This window comes from Aquarana catesbeiana, linkage group LG07 (assembly GCF_042186555.1).
Source record: "Aquarana catesbeiana isolate 2022-GZ linkage group LG07, ASM4218655v1, whole genome shotgun sequence".
In the NCBI taxonomy this organism is placed as follows: domain Eukaryota; kingdom Metazoa; phylum Chordata; class Amphibia; order Anura; family Ranidae; genus Aquarana; species Aquarana catesbeiana.
The window spans coordinates 332415321-332438935 of record NC_133330.1 but is presented as its reverse complement, the minus strand read 5'-3'; the positions used below and the strand labels follow the sequence as shown (position 1 = coordinate 332438935).

Sequence of the window (23615 nt, the reverse complement as noted above, 5' to 3'; positions counted from 1 at the left end):
ATGGCATCCAATGTGAAGCGCTGTGGCCACCTACAATAATGTTCTTAGTTACACATGGAGTCTGGTGGGTGAAGCACCTGCTGGCATGTCTTGAGGACTTCTCTCGTCATGCTAAACAAAAATGGCAACCAACCCAATTTATAGCTAGCTTCAGAATACTTTATTTAACCACTTGCGGACCCCGTCCACCGCCTTTTTACTGCGGTAGGCCAGCCCTGCTGCGCCGGATCACATACATGTACATGATCCGGTATTTCCAGATCCAGTATTTCACTGACACCAACAGTGGGACACTTTTCCTCCCACCAACACCAATGATGGTGCAGCATTCCTATAACTGACACCAATGATGGGACACTATTTTTCCCACTAATACTATTGATGGAGTACTATTCCTTCCACTGATACCAATGATTGAGCACTATTCTTCCCAGTAATACCAATGATGGGGCACTATTCCTTCCACTGACACCAATGATGGGGCACTATTCCTCCCACTGATACCAATGAAGGGGCACCATTCCTACAACGGACACCAAGGATGGGGCACTATTCCTCCCACAAACACCAATGATGGGGCACTATTCCTCCCACTGACACCAATGATGGGGCACTATTCCTCCCACTGATACCAACAATGGGGCACTATTCTTTCCACTGATACCAACAATGGGGCACTATTCCTTCCACTGATACCAACAATGGGGCACTATTCCTTCCACTGATACCAACAATGGGGCCTATTGCTCCCACTAAAACCAATGGTGGGGCATTGATGGGGCATCTGAGGCTGGGGCATTTTCTACTCCCACTGGCCACAGTCCGGCCCTCCTAAGCTCTAAAGGACAGTAAACTGGCCCTTTGTTTAGAAAGTTTGGAGACCCCTGGTCTAGAGAGCATACATCAGTACAGATGCAGGTGCTTTATGCAACCCTCAGCACACAACCACGTACAGCCATCTCTTCTAATGCATCTCCAAGGGGTGTTGTACCCACTGAAACCAATAGTGGGGCACTATTCCTCCCACTGAAATCAATGATGGGGCACTATTCCTTCCATTGACACCAATGATGGGGCACTATTCCTCCCACTGACACCAATTATGGGGCACAATTCCTTCCACTGAAATCAATGATGGGCACTATTCCTCCCACTGATACCAATGATGGGGCACTATTCCTTCCATTGACACCAATGATGGGGCACTATTCCTCCCACTGACACCAATTATGGGGCACAATTCCTTCCACTGATACCAATGATGGGGTACCGAGTAACTCTGCTGTTTTTCATAGGAACAAGCTCTCCAGCAGAATGTATCAATTACAGGAATGAGACAAAACATTTACCACTCACAGGGGCTGGAAAGCAGCTTCAATTTGTTAGTGTATCTACTGTAAATCTGCTAGTACATCTAGCACTCCCCCCCCTCAGACTCACAATGCTGCTGAACAAAGGTGCCCCCCTGTACTTCTTCATCCAGAGCGGGGGCACCCTAATACAGGAGGTGTGTTACTGGCCAGATCACCAGGTGAAATCAGAGGGGCAAAAAGCCTAAAAAAAAAAGAAAACGAATGCAGCCATCACATCTGATGATTGGTAAGCTGCAATATATGACATTTTTGGTTTTGGGTTTAATACCGCTTTTAGACATTTGGTCTTTAAACCATTTGTTAATTAAAAGGTATGGAAAAGCAAACTTGTCTAACTTAACTTGTCTTATATAAAATACATTTTTGTCTGCAGCTTTCATAACCTTCTTGTAGTCAGGAGAGATCAGAGAAGGGCAGAGACTCTTGAAATCGCTCTTCGCAGTCTGTGTAGGAGACGTTCACACCATTAGACGCTTTGTGTCTCACCGTGACTGAGGAATTAGGAGAATCCACTCCCCATTATGTCTCTGTTAGAGTTTCCATCACTCTAATATGTTTCCATTTCACCCACCTGGTCTGCCTCCTACGGATAGCTCATGAGAAGCAAGGCGTGTAACATGGCGCCTTCTCGGTTATCAGCCGAGTTTAAAAAAAATGTTGAACTCCTCCTTGGATTATAAAGAATTTCAAAATTCTGGACCACTGAAAATCACTGGTAGGCCAAGGTACAAAGAGAAATGAGCTTGGGGCTCATTCATGGTATGTGCTATGGTGTTGTGGTAATGCATGCTACATGCACTGGTGCGATTCTAAATTGCATCCTTAAGTACCTTGCAAAAGACTTGTGTTTCAGCGCACTGCGGAAAATGCTGTATGTACCATTTTTGTCCATTCTGCTGCACTGGACGGCCCATTTAACCTGTTGAGTCCCAGTGCTGTTTTAAAACAGGGCTTTTAAACACGCCCCCAGCTGCTATATTTCTTCTACATTTCTATATAAAAGGTTATGTGTGCACTGTTTTTTAGATCTCCTTATTTAAATTATTTTATATTATTTTGTCCTGATGAAGCCCCTGAAACAAGTTGGCATTGTCTTCTGATCTTAAATCAAGACTAATAAACTTTTCCTGGATTTGTTAAAAACTTCCGGCGTTCTTCTCTCGTTCAAAGGTTTTTATTGAAAGATCAACACAAGTATAATGTATCAATTAAAGGTATTTTAGTAGTTACATGTAAATTAAACAAGCAGGCCATGGCATCTTATTAATATAACACACAGATGGTAAAATTAATGTTAGATAAGTTCCCTTTTTATCAAAATGATAGAGTTTTCAGACTGTTTCCCAGCGTTTTTTTTCCTTTATGTTCACCTAACCCAGGGATATGCAATTAGCGGACCTCCAGCTGTTGCAGAACTAGAAGTCCCATGAGGCATAGCAAGAGTCTGACAGCCACAAGCATGGCACCCAGAGGCATGATGGGACTTGTAGTTTTGCAACAGCTGGAGGTCCGCTAATTGCATATCCCTGACCTAACCAAACAAACACTTCAAACGTGTACACTATGGGGTTGATTTACTAAAACTGGAGTACTAAAGTTGACGGTGTCACAAGACGATGGCTGAAAAAAAAAAAAGATGGCTCTGTCTTTCTCGAAAGAAAGCAGCTGAAGACATTGGGGTTGATTTACTAAAACCGGAGATTGCAAAATTTGGTGCCAATTAGCTTGTATAATTAAGCTTTGAAAAAAAAAAAAAACTGATTGGTTTCTATGCAGAGCTACACCAGCTTTTACAATCACAATAATATATTAAAACATAACAAATGAGAAAGTCAGCACTCGCGAATATTACAAAAATATAATTGTGTCAAAAAGTCTAAAAAAAAAGGCCAGGTGAATCCCTGCCACCACAAAGACAGAAGAAGGCAGAAGGCTTACCCAAAATAAAGGACGCAAATCGTAGAGATGTCATATAATGCATGATAACCATTGTTCAGCAGGTTCAGGTTTCCATCCAGTAGATCAGGGATCTCCAAACTTTCTAAGCAAAGGGCCAGTTTATTGTTCTTCAGACTTTGGGGGGTGCGGATTTTGGCCAGCAGTAGAGGAAATTTTCCTGCCATCAGTGGGAGTAAACATCATCACATTTGGTATAAGGGAAATACAGTTGTTCTGTGAAGCCCTCAGAGGTTTGTTAGAGAACCTTAGTGAACAAACAGCATCTTGAAGGCCAAGGAACACACCAGACAGGTCAGGGATAAAGTTGTGGAGAAGTTTAAAGCAGGGTTAGATTGAACAGTGCTCCGTGAGATGTTCAAAGCCTGGGATATTTTTTTATAACCTATTCACCTGAAAATGGAAAGAGTATGGCACAACGGCAAACCCACCAAGACATGGCCGTCCACCTAAACTCACAGGCCGGGCAATTAATCAGAGAAGCAGCCAAGAGGCCCATGGTAACTGATACAAAGACGGAGCTGTGCCGCTCCAGGTGGGAATGATTGCTCCCCTCAACCTTGTGGTGCAGGTCCAGTCCACAGTCTAGATAAGAGCCAAGAAGGTTCAAGAAAGGTTCACTGCACTCCCAGGTATGAAGGGAGTGCGGTCATAATCATTATGACTAAACAAATCTTGATTTGTGAAACGCGTTAATCTTGCCATGCCTGCATAGAGGTCTCATGATGTCTTATGATGTATCTCAATGGATTTTTATCTTCAATAAAATGATCATCACTGCTTAATACCTGGGAGTGCAGTCAACCTTTCTTGAACAAGAGGTCCATGGTAACTCTGGAGGAGCTGCAGAGATCCACAGCTCAGGTGGGAGAATCTGTCCACAGGACAACTATTAGTCGTGTTCTCCACAAATCTGCCCTTTATGGAAGAGTGACAAGAAGAAAGACATTGTTGAAAGAAAGTCATAAGAATTTCAGTTTGCAGTTTGCGAGAAGCCATGTGGGGGGACACAGCAAATGTAGAAGAAGATGCTCTGGTCAGATGAGACCAAAATTGAACTTTTTGGCCTGTGTGGTAGAAAACTAACACTGCACATCACCCTGAACACCCCATCCCCACCGTGAAACATGGTGGTGGCAGCATTATGTTGTGGGGATGCTTTTCTTCAGCAGGGACAGGGAAGCTGGTCAGAGTTGATGGGAAGATGGATGGAGCCAAATACAGGACAATCTTAGAAGAAAACCAGTCTGTAAAAGACTCGAGACTGGGGCGGAGGTTCACCTTCCAGCAGGACAACGACCCTAAACATACAGCCAGAAATAAGGGGGGGATTTTGGGACTTTAGATGAAGCACAATTAAGAGCATCCATCCCTCGTTCAAGTAGACAAAAAGGGGGGAATTTGGGACTTTAAATGAGACTATTGAATTGTGGAGGTAAAAGTAAATGTAAAATATTTTATTCGTGGCATGGGTATATGAAACAAGTGGAAAAATTATATATATATACACATATATATATATATATATATATATATATATATATATATATATATATATATATATATATATATATATACACACACACATATAACATGCACAAGGCATGAGCATGATGGATAATAGATTACATACATATCGGTAATTGATATAAACATATATACACACGTCATAAAAGCGGCATTCGGCAAATTGATGAGAGGTGTAAAGGGTCTTTGAACATGATTAGTTGTAAATATGGTACATAGTGCAGTGGAACCTCGGTTTGCGAGTAACGCGGTTAACGAGCGTTTCGTAAACCGAGCACTGTATTTCTAAAATTCCTAACTCGGTTTGCGAGTGTTGTCTCGCAAAACGAGCAGGATTCAGGCCAAAAGCGGTGTGCAGTACCGCTTTTGGCCTGAGGTGGGGGGCGCCGGAGCCGAGCAGAGCCGAAAGTCGCTGATTGGCGCCGTTCGGAAAGGCCCGAGGACAGTTCGGCTGACCTCGGCAAGCCTCGGAAAGGCTCGTGAACGGAGTCTTTCTGAGGTTTGCCAAGGTCAGCCGAAGTGTCCCTCGGGCCTTTTCGCCTGTTTCCGAGGCTCTCCGGCGCCCCCCGCCTCTGGCCGCATGCGGTATTGCATTCCATTGAAGTCAATGCGGAACACATTATTTTAGTTTCCATTGACTTCAAAGGGAAAACTCGTTTGGATATGCGAGTACAGCCTGACACACCGCTACACCGATCTTGGTAAATCACGGCTGATCATAATGTCCAAAGGAAGAGCCGTTAATCGGCTTTTCCTCACTCACGTCTGACAGACGCGAGTAGAGGAGAGCCGATCGGCGGCTCTCGTGACAGGGGGGTTTGCACTGATTGTTTATCAGCGCAGCCCCCCCTCAGATCACCACACTGGACCACCAGGGATCGCCACTGGGACCACCAGGGAAGGGGCAACATGTGGATGGCCAGGTATGTACCCCATGGCCATCAAAATGTGCCCAATCTGTGCCAATCAGTGCCCACAAATGGGCACTGATTGGCACCAACATGTTTCGGTCTGCCCAGCAATGTCACCAATCAGTTTATTCAGTGCCACCAATCAGTGTCATCAGTGCCACCTGTCAGTGGCCATTGGTGCCACCTGTCAGTGCCCATCTGTGCCCATCAGTGCCCACCTATCAGTGCCCATCAGTTCCACCTATCAGTGCCACCCATAAGTACCCATCAGTGCCACCCATAAGTACCAATCAATGCCACCTGCGAGTGCCCATCAGTGCCGCCTATGAGTGCCCATCGGTGCCACCTATGAGTGAACATCAGTGCCGCATACCAGTGCCACCTATCAGTGCCGGCTCTCAGTGCCCATCATCAGTGCCCGTCAGTGCCACCTCATTGGTGCCACCTCATCGGTGCCCATCAGTGCCGCCGTATCAGTGCCCGTCAGTGCAGCCATACCAGTGCCCGTCATTGAAGAAGAAAACTTACTTATTTCCAAAAAGTTTAACAGAAACAAAGAAAAACTTGTTTTTTTTCAAAATTTTCGGTCTTTTTTTTTTTTGTTGCGCAAAAAAAAAAAAAAAACGCAGAGGTGATCAAATACCACCAAAAGAAAGCTCTATTTGTGGGAACAAAATGATAAAAAATTTGTTTGGGTACAGTGTAGCATGACTGCGCAATTGTCATTCAAATTGCAACAGCACTGAAAGCTGAAAATTGGCCTGGGCGGGAGTGTCTAAGGTGTCTAAGTGCCTGGTATTGAAGTGGTTAATGTATCAGAGTGATAAACATGAGTAGTGACCACCAAGGGGTATATAAATATGATATCAATGAGTTGGATAGTATTGTTGAGATAATAGGTTAAAGATGTATGCCAGAGTGAGGATACAGGGAAATGTGGACGAATGTGAACCAGTGCAGATGAAGTCTACAATAGTGTACCACAAGCCAAGTAAACACAGATAAAGGAGAAGGAAAAAATGTAGATATACAGAGTAGACAGTTGCAAGTCACTGAGAGACAGTGTGTAAAAGAGTAACTGACTGAATGAGCAGCATAGTGAAATGACATATTGATTACTTTGGTTTGTACATAAAAAGAAAGTGCTCCTGTGAAATTAAATAGATTATACTTTGTTCCTTTTTAGACTACTTGTAGCATCCGCCCCTGAGGAAATTTTTTTTACAAGAAACGCGTTAGAATAATCAGGATGCATCTACATGCCTATCAATAGGAAGATACTATGTACCATATTTACAACTAATCATGTTCAAAGACTCTTTACGCCTCTCATCAATTTGCCGAATGCCGCTTTTATGATATATGTATCTATATCCATCTCTATATATATCAATTACCATATTTATTCGTTATGATCATGTGCTGTCAAGCCGATATGTATGTAATCAATTATCCATCATGCTCATGCTTTGTGCATGTTATATATATATATATATATATATATATATATATATATATATATATATATATATATATATATGAAATTATTTTTCCACTTGTTTCATACCCATGTCACAAATAAAATATTTTACAATTACTTTTACTTCCACAATTCAATATTCTCATTTAAAGTCCCAAATCCCCCCCTTTTTTGTAAACATACAGCCAGAGCTACAATGGAATGGTTTAGATCAAAGCATATTCATGTGTTAGAATGGCCCAGTCAAAGTCCAGACCTAAATCCAAATGAAAATCTGTGGCAAGACTTGAAAATTGCTGTTCACAGACGCTCTCCATCCAATCTGACAGAACTTGAGATATTTTGCAAAGAAGAATGGTAAAAAATGTCCCTCTCTAGATGTGCAAAGCTGGTAGAGACATCCCCAAAAAGACTTGCAGCTGTAATTGCAGAGAAAGGGGGTTCTACAAAGTATTGACTCCGGGGGGCGCCATACAAATGTACCCCCCACACTTTTCACATATTTGTAAAACAAAATTGAAAACCATTTACAGGCAGTCCCAGAGTTACGAACGACTCCTACTTACGAACGGCCTCAAATGCCAGCTCCACGCTAGTCCTGGATACCTCTGGACACATCCCATACTGCAGTACTACATGTACTGCATGGCCAGAAGAGCCCCAGATAACATAACAAGCGCCCGGAACATCCCACATTCATGCACAGGTGGACGTTACACTTAAAATGCAGTGTTGTGACTTACGAACAACTTCGACTTACGAACAAACCTACAGTCCCCATTGTGTTCGTAACTCGGGGACTTCCTGTATCAGTTTCCTTCCACGTCAAAATTATGCGCCACTTTGTGTTGGTCTATCACATAAAATCCCAATAAAATACATTTACGTTTTTGGTTGTAAGATGACAAAATGTGGAAAATCTAAAGGGGTATGAATACATTTTCAAGCCACTGTAAGTATGCATGTTAAAAACATTTTTAAAAAAAGGAGACCAAAGGTGCCCCAGAAGATGTCAACTCTGATGAAATGCGTAGGGTGGAGCTAAATGCTGTGACGTCATCATGTTCAGGGAAGTGTTTCAGCTGCTTGGGAAAATTCAGTATACAGCACTGTCATTTATTTATGTTTGTAAGTGCATTTATTTTATTTTAACAGAAAGAGCTTGTTGGATTTTTTACATAGAGCGTTGGTCTCCTTATGGTAATCTTATGCATACATTTTTAGAATCTAAATAAATCTCATACATACATCCATTGATAATGAATGCAGAGGGTGCGTTTGAATAAAAACCAAAACATCTACATGTGCATATACAAATTAATAATAAACCAAAATACGTGCTTTGTAGATAAATTGTGGTACACAAATATAAATATGAGTCAACAGTTCACGAAAAAATCCCATGAAATTATAAAAAAATGAAATAAAAATATTAATAAATTGATGATGAACATCTAAACACCCGTGCAAAAAATGTATAAATGAAAAGTCCAAAAAAAGTAAGCTGAATATCATCAGAAAGATGTTGGGTGAAGGTTTTATTTGAATCCACCACCAAAACAGCAGAAATGGACTCTTACCAGAGCTCCATGATCCCCCATAACAGAGGATCTAGGAGTGCAAGTATAGAAATACTGGATGGCTTCAGGAAAACCAGAAAACCTCAATACCGGGCGGTCCCCTCCCGACCAATCAGATCACGGTGGAACTCCCATGGTGCATGAAAGATATATGTAAAAACTCCATAGTGTAAAACCGTCATTTATTAAAGTGTTAAAACAAAAGGAAATACCCTCACAGTATTGCAGTTAAAATTGAGCCTGAAGTCTGCTCAGCTGGCCAGAACACGAGCAGACAACCCGTCCTCTGGGATATATGAAGTACGAGGTGACGTCAGTGCGTCGCTCCGCCCTACGCGTTTCGTAATAACTTATGTTGTCCAGGGGCCCCAGAGGAGGGGTTGTCTGCTCGTGTTCCGGCCGGCTGAGCAGACTTCAGGCTCGATTTTAACTGCAATACTGTGAGTTTATTTCCTTTTGTTTTAACGCTTTAATAAATGAGGGTTTTCCTTGGAAGGATCCTGCTACATCTCCCTCTTTCGCTCCAGTTTCAGTTGCCGGGGAGGACTATTCCTGTAACCGCAATTATAGACTCAGGAGCCTGCAGTTGTTTTGTGGACTCAGCCTTTGTCACTTTACATCAACTTCCTGTATGCACCAAAAATCAGGAATTTTACTGTGCATCTTGCAGATGGCTCTGGTCTCAAGTCTGGGCCTGTTACACAAGAGACTGTACCTATTCTCTGCCAGACTTCTTCGGAACATCAGGAACTTCTCCGTTTGGATGTCATCACTTCCCCCATGTTTCCTGTTATCCTGGGGTTACCTTGGCTGAGGACCCATAACCCTCATATTGACTGGCTCACTGGAGATATCTCCTTTTCCTCTAATTATTGTCAGAGACATTGCTACCCGGAAAAGTTTGCTAATCCTGCTCCTCTCCTCGGCATCCACTCGGACCCCGTAACTATGAAGTTAGTACCCGTAGTTTATCATTAATTCCTGGATGTATTTAATAAAAAGAATGCTGAGAGCCTACCTCCCCACCGTACTTACGATTGTCCCATTGAACTTTTAACAGGGGCAGAGATTCCCTTCGGCCGAATTTACCCTCTCTCGGAATCCGAACTAGAGGTCTTATGCAAATACATAGATGAAAGTCTAGAAAAAGGTTTCATTTGGGCCTCTTCCTCTCCAGCAGGGGCCGTTATCTTTTTTGTGGAGAAAAAAGATCACTCCCCGAGGCCCTGTATTGACTATCTTGATCTTAATAAAATAACTATCAAGAACCGGTACCCACTTCCCTTAATTCCCGAGTTGTTCCAGAGACTGCATGGAGCACGAGTCTTTTCCAAGCTAGATCTGAGAGGTGCCTACAATTTGATTCGAATCAGGAAGGGAGATGAATGGAAGACTGCCTTCAGGACACGTTTTGGGCATTTTGAATACCTAGACATGCCCTTCGGTCTCTGCAACGCCCCAGCCACCTTTCAGCACCTGGTAAATGACGTTTTTCTGGACTTCCTTGATCTGTTCATCATTGTCTATCTTGATGATATTCTTATCTTTTCTGACTCAATCGAGGTCCACCATACCCATGTGAAGAAGGTTTTGAGTAAACTTCGTGAATACCACCTTTATGCCAAGGCTGAAAAGTGCGACTTTGAAAAACAGACAACACAATTTCTGGGACTTGTCATCTCCGCTGATGGTATCTCCATGGGTCCCCAGAAGGTCGCTGCTGTCTTGGAATGGCCAGCTCCTACAGACCGGAAGGCGGTACAAAGGTTTGTGGGATTCGCTAATTTCTATAGGAAATTCATTAAGAACTTTTCTGGCATTATCTCTGCTATTACCCTTTTGACTAAACAGCATGTTGCTTACCGGTGGAGTACTGAAGCACAAACATCTTTTGAGCAGTTGAAAGCTTTGTTCACCTCAGCCCCCCATCTTAAAGCATCCTGATCCTTCCTTGCCCTACATCCTGGAGGTAGATGCCTCTGAAGACGCTGTGGGGGCCATATTATTGCAGCGACAGGTAAGTCTCTACTCCATCCTGTGGTGTTCTTCTCCAAGAAATTGAATCCATCTGAGAAAAATTATGATGTAGGGGACCGGGAACTGTTGGCCAATAAAGCTGCCCTCGAGGAGTGGCGTTACCCGTTAGAAGGTGTTCTGCACCCTATACTCATCTTCACCGACCACAAGAACCTCGAGTACTTGAGAACAGCTAAAAGACTTAGACCTCGGCAGGCAAATGGGCATTGTTCTTCTCCCGCTTCACATTCCACATAACTTTTCACCCTGGTTCAAAGAATGGTAAACCAGACGCGCTGTCGCGCATGTTCCATGATCCTGTTCGTCCCTTGGAAGCAGACACCATTTTACCGGCCAAAAACTTTCTTCTTCTCCAAACCAATCTGATGTCCCAAATAAGAACTGAGTTGTTGGAGCATCCCCCTTCCCAAGACTTATCCCTTCAGCTAAAGGATGGGCTCTATTACCATAAGGAACAGGTCTTTGTCCCAGAGCAGTTTAGAGTTTCTGTCCTGAAGCGTTGCCACAATCATCCTTTGGCGGGCCATTTTGGGATCCACAAGAGTATCGACCTAATTTCCCGTTCTTTCTGGTGGACAGACTTGATTCAGGACTGTAAAAGATATGTCAAATCCTGTGTGACTTGTCAACGCAATAGGACTGATCGAGCCAAGACTTGGGGTCTATTAGAATGTCTTTCTGTGCCTAAGAAACCATGGAGCATGATATCCATGGATTTCATTGTTGAACTCCCCCCATCTGAGAACTTTACCACCATATTTGTCGTGGTTGATCGTCTGACTAAAATGGCACACTTTTTACCCTTGCAAGGAACCCCTTCTGCCACAGAGACTGCTTCCATGTTTATCCGAGAGATAGTGAGGCTACATGGTATCCCCGACAATATCACTTCTGATCGAGGGGTACAGTTCACTTCCAGATTTTGGAGATCTCTCTGTGAAGCCTTGAACATTGAGCTCCGTCTGTCCACTGCTTACCATCCTCAAACTAATGGACAGATGGAGAGAACCAACCAGACTTTGGCGCAATATTTGCGTTGCTTCTCCTCTTTGTTACAACACGATTGGTCACCTCTGCTTCCGCTAGCGGAATTTGCATACAATAATTCCATCCACTCTGCTACTAAGCAAACACCTTTTTTCGCCAATTATGGATACCACCCTTCCTTTTTGCCTGAATTACCCGTGGAATCTTCTGTGCCTGCTGTCCAAGACAGATTGAGTTTGTTCAACGCCAACAACAAATTGCTTCGGGACACCATCTCTAAGGCTCAGGCTAACAACAAAAGATTTTTTGACAGGAAAAGGAGGGGTAACTTGAATCTGAAACCAGGAGACAAGGTCTGGCTAATTTGAAACTTATGTCCCTCCAAGAAACTTGGTCCAAAATACCTGGGGCCCTTTCCTGTAAAGAGAAGGATCAACTCTGTGGCCTTTGAACTTATCCTACCAAAGAACCTAAAGATTCACCCTGTTTTTCATATTTCTTTTTTGAAAACATCAGTGCCCAATCCCTTTCCCAACCGGGATCCGGAAAACCCTCCTCCACTGCTCGTTGAGGGCAGTGAAGAGTTTGAAGTAGAAGCTGTTCTCGACTGTAGAACCAGGAATGGCCTAACACAGTTTCTGATTAAATGGAAGGGCTATGGCCCTGAGGACAATTCTTGGGAACCATCTTCTAATGTACATACCCCACGAAAGGTACGAGCATTTTTTCAGCGCCATCCAGAGAAGAAGCCCCTGAGGGGCATCAGGAGGCTGCCCGTAAGGAGGGGGCAATGTAAGAGAACTGTTGTGCTCCGGGTTCACTCGCGCACGCATGAGCGCATAAGGGACTCTTTAGATCCCAGATGCGCCAATGCGCAAAGGAATGTGCGCGCCCGCAGATGTGCGTCCACGCGCCCCTTTGGTGCCAGACGGCCTACTTAAGGGGCGCACTGACTGTAAACAGATGCTGACTGATCTTCAGCTGTTCCTGTACCAGTACCCTGTGTTTTGCTTGTCTGCCTGATATCCGTTGCTGAACCCTTGGCTTGCCCTGACCTTGCTTCTGGACTTTCCCTCATCTTGATTACTGGTTCCTGATTCCGGCTTCCTATTTGACTCTGCTCCTGCCTGATGATTTGGTACCTTGCTGCTCGCCTGCTTCCGAACCTGGCTATTCCTGTGACTTCGCTCTTGTCTCCTGTTTGGCTCCAAGCTGCCTGCCGAGTTGCTGCATCTCCACTCCTGCGATCTGCTGCGACTTCCTGCATACCCAAAGTCGCATCATCTGACTCAAGCTTCCAGGGCTACATCTGCAGGCACTCGTGTTCCTTCTTTCCTTTGGGTCCTTCTGTTCCCACTCTCAGCGGGACCCGGGTTGGAGATACAAGGGAGGTTGACCTCGTCACTTCAGACTCCGATAAGGTACATGACACACCCTTTGAAATTGTGCATCTGTGGGACTGGTACCGAACTGTCTGGGTTGGCGATGATCTGAGTGACCTAGGCTTGTCTAGGTGACTAGTTGTCAATAAGCTTACTGTTACTTAGAGTAATGTTTATGTTAGCTGTTCATTAGATGTACTGATGATTAGATTGCTGTTTACAGTTTGCAGTATTTAGGATAATGTGATCAAGCTCTTGCCTGATTTTGTGTGGTATATATTCTGTGGGAGTTTACAATAAAGTCAGTCCCAGTTTGCACCTAAGCTAGTGTCGTCTAGTTCTTTGGTGCAATGCTCAGCCATAATACCTGGTTCCAGTGTGGAGGAAGCTGTATATTGGCAGAAGCACCCAAGCGGGGTGCTAGGTGGTCCGTCACAACCACCATTTCCACACCATCGCCTTTTGGGATCTAGTGCTACACAGCTACCCTTCCAAAGCCGAAGCGTCAGATGCAGGCATAGTAAATAAGTAAAGTAAAATAAGTAAATTGGTAAAAAAAAACATTACAGCTGTGGAAAGGAAAAAGATTGAAATGTTCTACTTGCAGACTTGCTTTATTTTCCTAGATACAATAAAAGAGCTAAAGGTGTGTGACAACTTCAATCCATGATTATACCTAAAACAAAGACTTCTTGGTGTTCATTAAATGTCATAGGCCTCTGATTCACAGGCTCATCAGCTTGAAATCCAAGCAACTCATTGCCAGACATTCTGTTACGCCTCATTGTGGTGCCCAGAGCAATTACATGAAAATGTCGCCATAAATGTGAATCCTGTATAGTAACCTGTCGAATTGACATTTCTGAGGCTGACTTCCAAGTGCGGTGCATGCGAGATAACACAGTGATGGAAACTCATGGGAATGAAAATTTGAAATTCAAAGCAGGGCCAATATTTGCATGTGTACAAGCTCCCCGACAAAGGAAGTTCTTTTGCTGCAGTTTGTTCATCATCATGCCAAACAGACAAGCTGTAAAGAGATCATTCCATCACGACGTCCGTCCAATCATTCTGGACAGGAGTGGATTTCATAGACGGCGTGGGTTGCGGCTCCTGTCCCTGCACATCCCACTAATGATAATCCTTTACAGCCAAAGCTAGCATAGACCCAAATCTACCCACAAGATGGTGATCAGTTACAAAAATAGTTGAAAAGGTCAAATGTGTTAAATCGCGATGTTACCAAGCTGTGAAAAATATTTGCCCCCTTCTTTATTTCTTTTTTTGCATATTTGTCACACTTAAATGATTCAGATTATCAAACATTTTTTTTATATTACACAAAGATAACCTGAGTAAATACAAAATGCAGTTTTTAAATGATGAATATATTTATTAAGGAAAAAAAGCTGTTCAAACCTGCCTGGCCCTATGTGAAAAAGTAATTGCCCCCTAAACCTAATAACTGGTTGTGCCACAATGCCATAATTTGCGATAACTGGCAATGAGTCTTTCATATAGCTGTGGAGGAATTTTGACCCACTCTTCTTTGCAGAATTGTTTTCATTCAGTCACATTGGAGGGTTTTCCAGCATGAATGGCCTGTTTAAAGTCATGCCACAGCATCTCAAATCGGATTTAAGGCCAGACTTTGACCAGGCCACTCCAAAACCTTCATTTTGTTAGGTTTTTTTGAACCATTCGGAGGTGGACTTGCTGGAGTGTTTTGGATCATTGTCCTGCTGCATAACCCAAGTGAACTTAAACTTGAGGTCAGGAACGGATGGCTGGACATTCTCCTTGAGGATTTTCTGCTAGAGCGCAGAGTTCCATCAATTATGGTAAGTTGTCCAGGTCCTGAAGCTGCAAAGCAGCCCCAGACCATCATACTACCACCACCATGTCTGACTGTTGGTATGATGTTCTTTTTATGAAATGCTGTGTTAGTTTTACGCCAGATGTAAGAGGACACACCTTCCAAAAAGTTCAACTTTTATTGCATCAGTCCACAGAATATTTGCCCAAAAGTCTTGGGGATATTCAAGATGTTTTTCGGCAAATGTGAGAAGAGATTTTGTGTTCTTTTCGGTCAGCAGTGGCTTTGGCCTTGGAACTCTCCCTTGGACACCATTTTTGCCCAGTCTCTTTCTTATTGTTGCATCATGAACACTGACCTTAACTGAAGCAAGTGAGGCTGGCCGTTCTTTAGATGTAGAGTTCTGGGTTATTTTATGACCTCCTGGATGAGTCCTTATTGTGCTTATGCACACATGTACACTCTTATGCACTTATGTACACACGAGCGGACTTTCGACGGACTGAACTCCGAAGGACTTTTCGACGGGCTTTCGACGGACTTGCCTACACACGATCAACCAAAGTCCGATGGATTTGAACTTGATGACGTACGACCGGACTAGAATAAGGAAGTTCATAGCCAGTATCCAATAGCTGCCCTTGCGTCGTTTTTTTGTCCGTCGGACTAGCATACAGATGAACGGATTTTTCAACCGGAGTCGAGTCCGTTGGAAAGATTTGAAACATGTTCTATTTCTAAAGTCCGTCTGATTTTTTGACTGCAAAGGTCCGATGAAGCCCACACACGATCGAATTGTTTGGCGGATTCGTTCCATCGGACCTTTGCTGTTGAAAAGTCCGCTCGTGTGTACATGGCATTAGAGTAATTTTGGAAGGCCGGCCATTCCTGGGAAGGTTCATCACTGTTCCAAATTTTCTCCATTTGTAGATAATGGCTCTCACCATAGTTTGCTGGAGTCCCAAAGCCTTATGCCCCGTACACACGGTCGGACTTTGTTCGGACATTCCGACAACAAAATCCTAGGATTTCTTCCGACGGATGTTGGCTCAAACTTGTCTTGCATACACACGGTCACACAAAGTTGTCGGAAAATACGATCGTTCTGTACGCGGTAACTTAAAACACGTACATCGGGACTATAAACAGGGCAGTAGCCAATAGCTTTCATCTCTTTATTTATTCTGAGCATGTGTGGCACTTTGTGCGTCGGATTTGTGTACACACGATCGGAATTTCCGACAATGGATTTTGTCCATTGTCGGAAAATTTTATATCCTGCTCTCAAACTTTGTGTGTCGGAAAATCCGATGGAAAATGTGTGATGGAGCCCACACACGGTCGGAATTTCCGACAACAAGGTCCTATCACACATTTTCCGTCTGAAAATCCGACCGTGTGTACGGGGCATTAGAGAAATGACTTTGTAACCCTTTCCAGACTGATACATGTCAATTACTTTGTTTCTCATCTGTTCTTGAATTTCTTTAGATCGCAGCATGATGTGTTGCTTTTTTATATCTTTTAGTGTGCTTCACTTTGTCAGAGAGCTTCTATTTAAGTGATTTCTTAATTCAACAGGTCTGGAAGTAATCACGCCTGGGTGATGAATGTGAAATTTAACTCAGCTTTCCAAAAAATGTGGTTAATCACAGTTCATTCATGATTTAGCAATTACTTTTTCACATAGGGGCCAGGCAGGTTTGGACAGCTTTTTTCCCTTAATAAATGAAATCATTTAAAAACTGCATTTTGTATTTACTCAGGTTATCTTTGCGTAATTTTAAAACTAGTTTGATGATCTGAATCATTTAAGTGTGACAAATATGCAAAAAAAAAAAAAATTAAATACTTTTTCACAGTGCTGTATTATACCTAACCAATCAGATGCTTTTATTCATCAATCAGCATCCTCATCTTCCATCTCACAGAGGATGCAAGAGGGTTTCTCTATCAAGGTAAATATACAATTCTTCTTGGGGGGAGATCAAAAGTCTTTCTAGAGCAGGTAAGTATTCCCCTAGCATGTTCCTGGTCAGTCACAACCAATCCTGATGTTCCTAGCAGTGAAGTACCTGAATAGTATGCTGTAGACCACCTCACCTGGAACCTCTTGAAGGACCTGCTGCCCCACTTGAACATATTCCTATACTGTTACAGATCATCAGCTTATGGGAAATAAGGCCAACCAGCTTATAGAGAAGGCTGCAATTATAATATAACCAACCAATCAGATGCTTTTATTCATAGAAAATCAACCAGCATCATCATTTTTCATCTCATAGAGGTTGCAGGATGGTTTCTCGAGCCAGGTAAATCTCCAGTTCTTCACGAGGGGAGATCAAAGTTGTTTCTAGGCCAAGCAAGAAAGTATTTTCCTAGCATGTTCCTGGTCAGCCACAGCCAATCCTGATGTTCCTGGCAGTGGAGTACCTGAATAGTATGCTGTAGACCACCTCAGCTGAAACCTCTTGAAGGATCTGCTGCTCCACTTGAACATATTCTCATACTGTCTGTTACAGATCATCAACTTATGGAAGAGAAGGTCAACAAGCTTATAGAAAAGGCTGCATTGTTACTAAAACCAACGAGCTTATAGAGAAGACTGTGATGCTACTAAAACCAACCAATCAGATGCTTTTATTCATAGAAAAATGATCAGCAACATCATCCTGCATCTCATAGGGGTTGCAGGATGGTTTCTCTATCCAGGTAAATAGCTAGTTCTTTATAAGAGATCAAAGGTGTTTCTAGGCCAGGTAAGAAAATATTCCTCTAGCATGTTCCTGGTCAGCCACAGCCAATCCTGATGTTCCTGGAAGGGAAGTACCTGAATAGTATGCTGTAGACTACCTCAGCAAGAACCTCTTGAACTGGAGGATCTGCAACTCCACTTGAAGATATTCCTATACTGCTACAGATCTTCAGCTTATGCAAAATAAGGCCAACAAGCTTATAGAGAAGGCTGTGGTGTTACTAAAACCAACCAGATGCTTTTTTTCATAGAAAAATTATCAGCGTCATCATCCTCTATCTCATTGGGGTTGCAGGATGGTTTCTCTAGCCAGGTAAATCTCCAGTTCTTCTTTGGGGGAGATCAAAGTTGTTTCTGGGCCCGGTAAGAATATATTCCCCTAGCATGTATCTGGTCAGCCACAGCCAATCCTGAGGTTCCTGGAAGGGAAGTACCCAAATAGTATGCTGTAGACCACCTCAGCTAGAACCTCTTGAATTGAAGGATCTGCGACTCCACTTGAAGATCTTCCTATACTGCTACAGATCTTCAGCTTGCAGGAATAAGGCCAACAAGAGCAACCAGTCAGATGCTTTTATTCATAGAAAAACAAACAATCTGCATCATCATCTTCCATCTTATAGAGGTTGAAAGCTGGTGTATTTATCGAGGTAAAACAGTTCTTCTTAGGAACGCACACACACTTATGGATATACAGCCTGTTAATTATATTCGTTTTGCATCACTAATTTATCACAGTTTGTGTGTCTATACTCTATGTTTGGCGGTGAATACATACCAGGAGCCTCAAGATCATTGGCCACCCTTCCACCTCTGTTGATTTGCATTGCAGTAGGGATAGAAGACTTCCCCACTCTCCTGCATGGGTGCCACCCAGCACTGGGACATAACAGTGTTATCACCTTAGGACAGGAAGGCTTGCTCCCCGGGTGGTGATGGTGAGGCCGGACAGAGGTACATGCATTTTCCCAACTCCCCCCCCCCCCCATGAAGGGGAGAGCCCCCCCCCCCTTTTTTTTTTAACCTCCCCTTCCTTCTCTATTCTTTGCTGCTAACCTTTTCTTTCTTATTATGGGTCGTATGACCCTGGGATCAAAGTAGTCCCTGTTGCCCTTTTTACATATAATACAGTGTTTGCCATGTAAAAAATGGACATGTGAGATGCATTTACATTTAATGCACCTTTCAGCAATCAACACAATACATTAAGAAAACAAAACTTAAAAAAAAAACAAAAAAAAATCACTTTCCCTGCACATGGAATTTCAATTTTAGCTACACACGTCTAACACTCTCTTACCTTCGCAGCAAGTTGAAGGCCGACTTTATCAGCTTCAGTCTCCAAAGTCCGGCTATATGGTCTCTCGAACACATACTGCAAGAAAGAGGATGGACGCTTTTCAGACTCTGCTGGGTTCAAGAGAAGCAAAATGATACCCCAGCTCCACTGCCAATATGATGATCTATGAACTGTGATCCGGTGCTCTAGCCAGGACGTTCAGGCCCCAAAATGCAGTACTTGAATCAGAAAAGGGCTGGCGACTCGGATGCTCTTGAATAAAAATCCTTTATTGGGTTACATGGGTACACGGGTACAGGCTATGCTGACGCGTTTCGGCTAAGAAGCCTTCAAAGCATGATGATGAAGGCTTCTTAGCCGAAACACGTCAGCGTAGCCTGTACCCGTGTACCCATGTAACCCATAAAGGACTTTTATTCAAGAGCATCCGAGTCGTCTGCTGGGTTCAGGGCCTCGTCAAAACACCCTCAGGTCAATGTCTTCAGAAAGAGGAGTAAAAATTCCCTGATGAATCCTTAAAGAGGAAGTAAACCCCGATGGGTTTTACTAACTCTTTTGCTCCCCGCAAGGCCTGGAAATAAAGCATAATGGGCTAGTATACATTGCGCGCGCGGGAGCCGTCAGTCACGGCACACGTTGGGGGAAGAAACGGCACGGTGGTCCGTTTCTTCACAGTGCATGCGCCCGATGACGACATCGGCGCACTACAAGTGAAATATCTCCTGAACGGCGCACGTTTAGGAGATATTTCCACTACCTATAGGTAAGCCTTATTCTAGGCTTACCTATAGATAAAAGTAAGACAAAAGGGTTTACAACCACTTTAAGAACGATATTATTACCGTCACCATCCGGCGGGGTACGAAAGGCCCTGACCGCCAGGAGGCCTGGACTGTGAGTCGAGGAAATGAATGCATCTAATAAGAGGCATATATCAGCTGCTGGCTTTGCCGCAGTCAGAAAGGGCAAGAAAGTCAATAATCAATTCTGCAGCACAAGTGCTGATTAAATCAGGCTACCGGCAGTGCAATAACCTGTGTGCAAAGTGCAGGAACCCGCAGACAGCCGATATTGTAGACACTGTATGATTAGAAAACACTGCAAAATTCCAGAGGCAATAATCTGTGTGTTCCTGCAGCTGGAAAAACAGGTGTGTGCAAAGAGCCGCTCACCCCACACAAAGCAATAACAGGCTGACTGCGGCTGCAGCTATCCAGAAGGGTATTTTTACAATGGGGCCGTTTTCAGGCATTTTTAGCGCTAGAAATAGCCTCTAAAAAGCGCCTGAAAATTGCCTTCTATTCTGTTCAATGAGTGCTTTCACACTCGGGCGGTGTGCTTGCGGGATGTTAGAAAAAGTCCTGCAAGCAGCATCTTTGGGACGGCTTGGGAGCGCTATCCCAAACCACCCCCTGCCCATTGAAATGAATGGGCAGTGCTTCCAAAGCGCTTTAAAAGGGCCGCATAATGGGACTTTTTTCCTTTTTTTTTTTTTTTTTTTTAAACCACTTCAATACCGGGCACTTATACACCTTCCTGCCCAGACCAATTTTCAGCTTTCAGCGCTGTCGCACTTTGAATGACAATTGCGCGGTCATGCTACACTGTACACAAACTAAATTTTTATCATTTTGTTCCCACAAATAGAGATTTCTTTTGGTGGTATTTGATCACCTCTGGGATTTTTATTTTCTGCTAAAAAATTTTAAAAAAAGACCAAAGATTTTGAAAAAAAAAATGTTTTTTTTTTGTTTCAGTTACAAAACTTTGTAAATAAGTAAGTTTACTCCTTCACTGATGAGCACCGATGAGGTGGTATTGATGGGCACTAATGATGGGTACCAATATGCGGCACTGATATGCAGCATGGATGGGCACTGATAGGTGGCACTGATGTACTGTAATGTATGGTAATGATGGATGCCAATCAGTGCCAAATAATGCCTGTCAATCAGTGATGCCCATTGTGGGCACTGATTAGCATCCATTGTGGGCACTGATTGGCATCCCTGGTGGTCTAGGGTGGCATACCTGGTGGTGACATCCCTGGTGGTCCTGGTGGCGTCCCTGGTGGTCCAGTGTGGGCATCCTCGGGGGGGGGGGGGCTGCCCTGATAATCGATCAGCACAGACCCCCCCGTGAGAGGAGCAGCCGATCGGCTCTCCTCTACTCGTGTCTGACAGACGCGAGTGAAGAAAAGCCGGTCACCGGCTCTTCCCGTTTACATCGTGATCAGGTCACGGCAGGTCACGTGGTAAAGAGTCTCCATCAGAGACTCTTTACCGAGATCGTAGTTGGGGTGTGGCCGACTGACACACCGCAACAATGATCACCGTGATGCACGCCCCCGGGGGCGCGCAGCGGCTTAATATCCTGAAGACGTCATATGACGCCCGGTCAGGATATTTAAACCACTTTGCCGCCGTCATTTTGCTATATGGCGGGCGGCAAGTGGTTAAGGTCACGTTGTCACGTGACCTAAAAAAATCCGCCCGCTTGCGCCACTAAAGCATTAAGCACTCTTTTAGCGGCTCTGCAGTGTGAAAGGGGTCTAAGGGCTTGTTCACATGCGTTTTGATCTCTGTAGAGTGATCCATGTTCAGATGGCTCTTTTAGAGAACATTTGACAGGCAGTGAGGAAGCATTTTATTTAACCCCTTCTTCACCGCACTAGCACCAGCTTAAAGCAACAGCAGGTATAATTCCTGCCACGGCATGTCTTCAACCCCACCGGCTGCTACCTCTGCAGCTAAATGGCGGTAGTGGTTGGAGGGTGGTAAAAATTCAGCTCAACCATAGGGCTTTACTGTCTCCCAACCGCTAGTGTGAACGACCCCTAAGTGTTTGCACAGCGAGCGATTACCTGCAGTTAGGGACAGAGGATTGTGGCTGGATGCAGTCTGTTTGTATATAGCCATGATCATCTGTGGCTAACTGCAAGCATTCGTTGCCTGTGTGAACTGCGAACAGTCAGGTATAGCTGTGGCCGCCATCAGATTATTACCTTTTATGGGCTAAGGCCGGCCATACACGGTTCAAATCTCAGCTAGTTCAGCAGGAACAAGCCAAGATTCGAACTGGTAATGAGCAGGCTGATGGTAGCAAGTTGATTGTTCAACCAGCCTGCAGGATTCTCTTGCAATTTTCGCTAGCGGCTGTTATAGCGATAATCGCTGTCTTCTCCTGGCGGGGATCGACCTTGGACAGGCTCCAAACCATAACCTGTTCATTCCTCTTCGCTCCTTTTCTTCTGGATTCTTCTATTTAGCCTGAAATGTATGTCTATATAATGTTTTATGGTGCTCTCTACAGTGAGGGGAAAAAAAGGAATTTGATCCCCTGATGATTTTGTATGTTTGCCCCACTAACAAAGAAATGGTCAGTCTATAATTTCAATGGTAGGTTTATTTTAACAGTGAGGAGACAGAATAACAACAAAAATATCCAGAGAAAAAAGTTATAAATTGATTTGCATTTTAATCAGTGAAATAAGTATTTGACCCCTTCGCAAAGCATGACTTAGTACTTGGTGGCAAAACCCTTGTTGTCAATCACAGAGGTCAGACGTTTCTTGTAGTTGGCCTCCAGGTTTGCACACATCTCGGGAGGGATTTTGTCCTCTTTGCAGATCCTCTCCAAGTCATTAAGGTTTCTAGGCTGATGTTTGGTAACTCGAACCTTCAGCTCCCTCCACATATCTTCTATGGGATTAGGGTCTGGAGACTGGCTAGGCCACTCCAGGACCTTAATGTGCTTCTTTTTGAGCCACTCCTTTGTTGTCTTTGGGTGTGTTTTGGGTCATGGTCATGCTGGAATACCCATCCACGACTCATTTTCAATGCTCTGGCTGAGGGAAGGAGGTTCTCACCCAAGATTTGACGGTACATGGCCCCGCCCATCGTCCCTTTGATGCAATGAAGTTGTCCTGTCCCCTTAGCAGAAAAACACCCCCAAAGCATAATGTTTCCACCTCCATGTTTGACGGTGGGGATGGTGTTCTTTGGGTCATAGGCAGCATTCCTCCTCCTCCAAACACGGCGAGTTGAGTTGATGCCAAAGAGCTTGATTCTGGTCTCATCTGACCACAACACTTTCCCCCAGTTCTCCTCTGAATCATTCAGATGTTCATTAGCAAACTTCAGACGGACCTGTACATGTGCTTTCTTGGGCAGGAGGACCTTGCAGGCACTGCAGGATTTCATTCCTTCGTGGCGTAGTGTGTTACCAATTGTTTTCTTGGTCCCAGCTGCCTTGAGATCATTGACAAGGTTCTCCCGTGTAGTTCTGGGCTGATTCCTCACCGTTCTCATGATCATTGAAACTCCACGAGGTGAGATCTTTCATGGAGCCCCAGACCAAGGGAGATTGACAGTTATTTTGTGTTTCTTCCATTTGCAAATAATCTCACCAACTGTTGTCACCCTCTCACCAAGCTGCTTGGCGATGGTCTTGTAGCCCATTCCAGCCTTGTGTAGGTCTACAATCGTGTCCCTGACATCCTTGGACAGCTC

The 23615-nt window shown here is 44.0% G+C and overlaps 1 protein-coding gene across 3 annotated transcripts in view; it reads right to left on the bottom strand.

Moving 5' to 3' along the window:
- Positions 1–23615, bottom strand: part of OMA1 (OMA1 zinc metallopeptidase) — a 142158-nt gene that overhangs the window by 54216 nt on the left and 64327 nt on the right. For 2 of the 3 annotated variants that reach the window (XM_073593869.1, XM_073593868.1), the window contains exon 7: positions 19105–19179. The exons of the other annotated variant lie outside the window; for it this stretch is intronic. In XM_073593869.1, coding sequence (XP_073449970.1) covers positions 19105–19179 — 75 coding nt within the window. The remainder of the gene's footprint in view (positions 1–19104; positions 19180–23615) is intronic. 3 annotated transcript variants of the gene reach the window in all.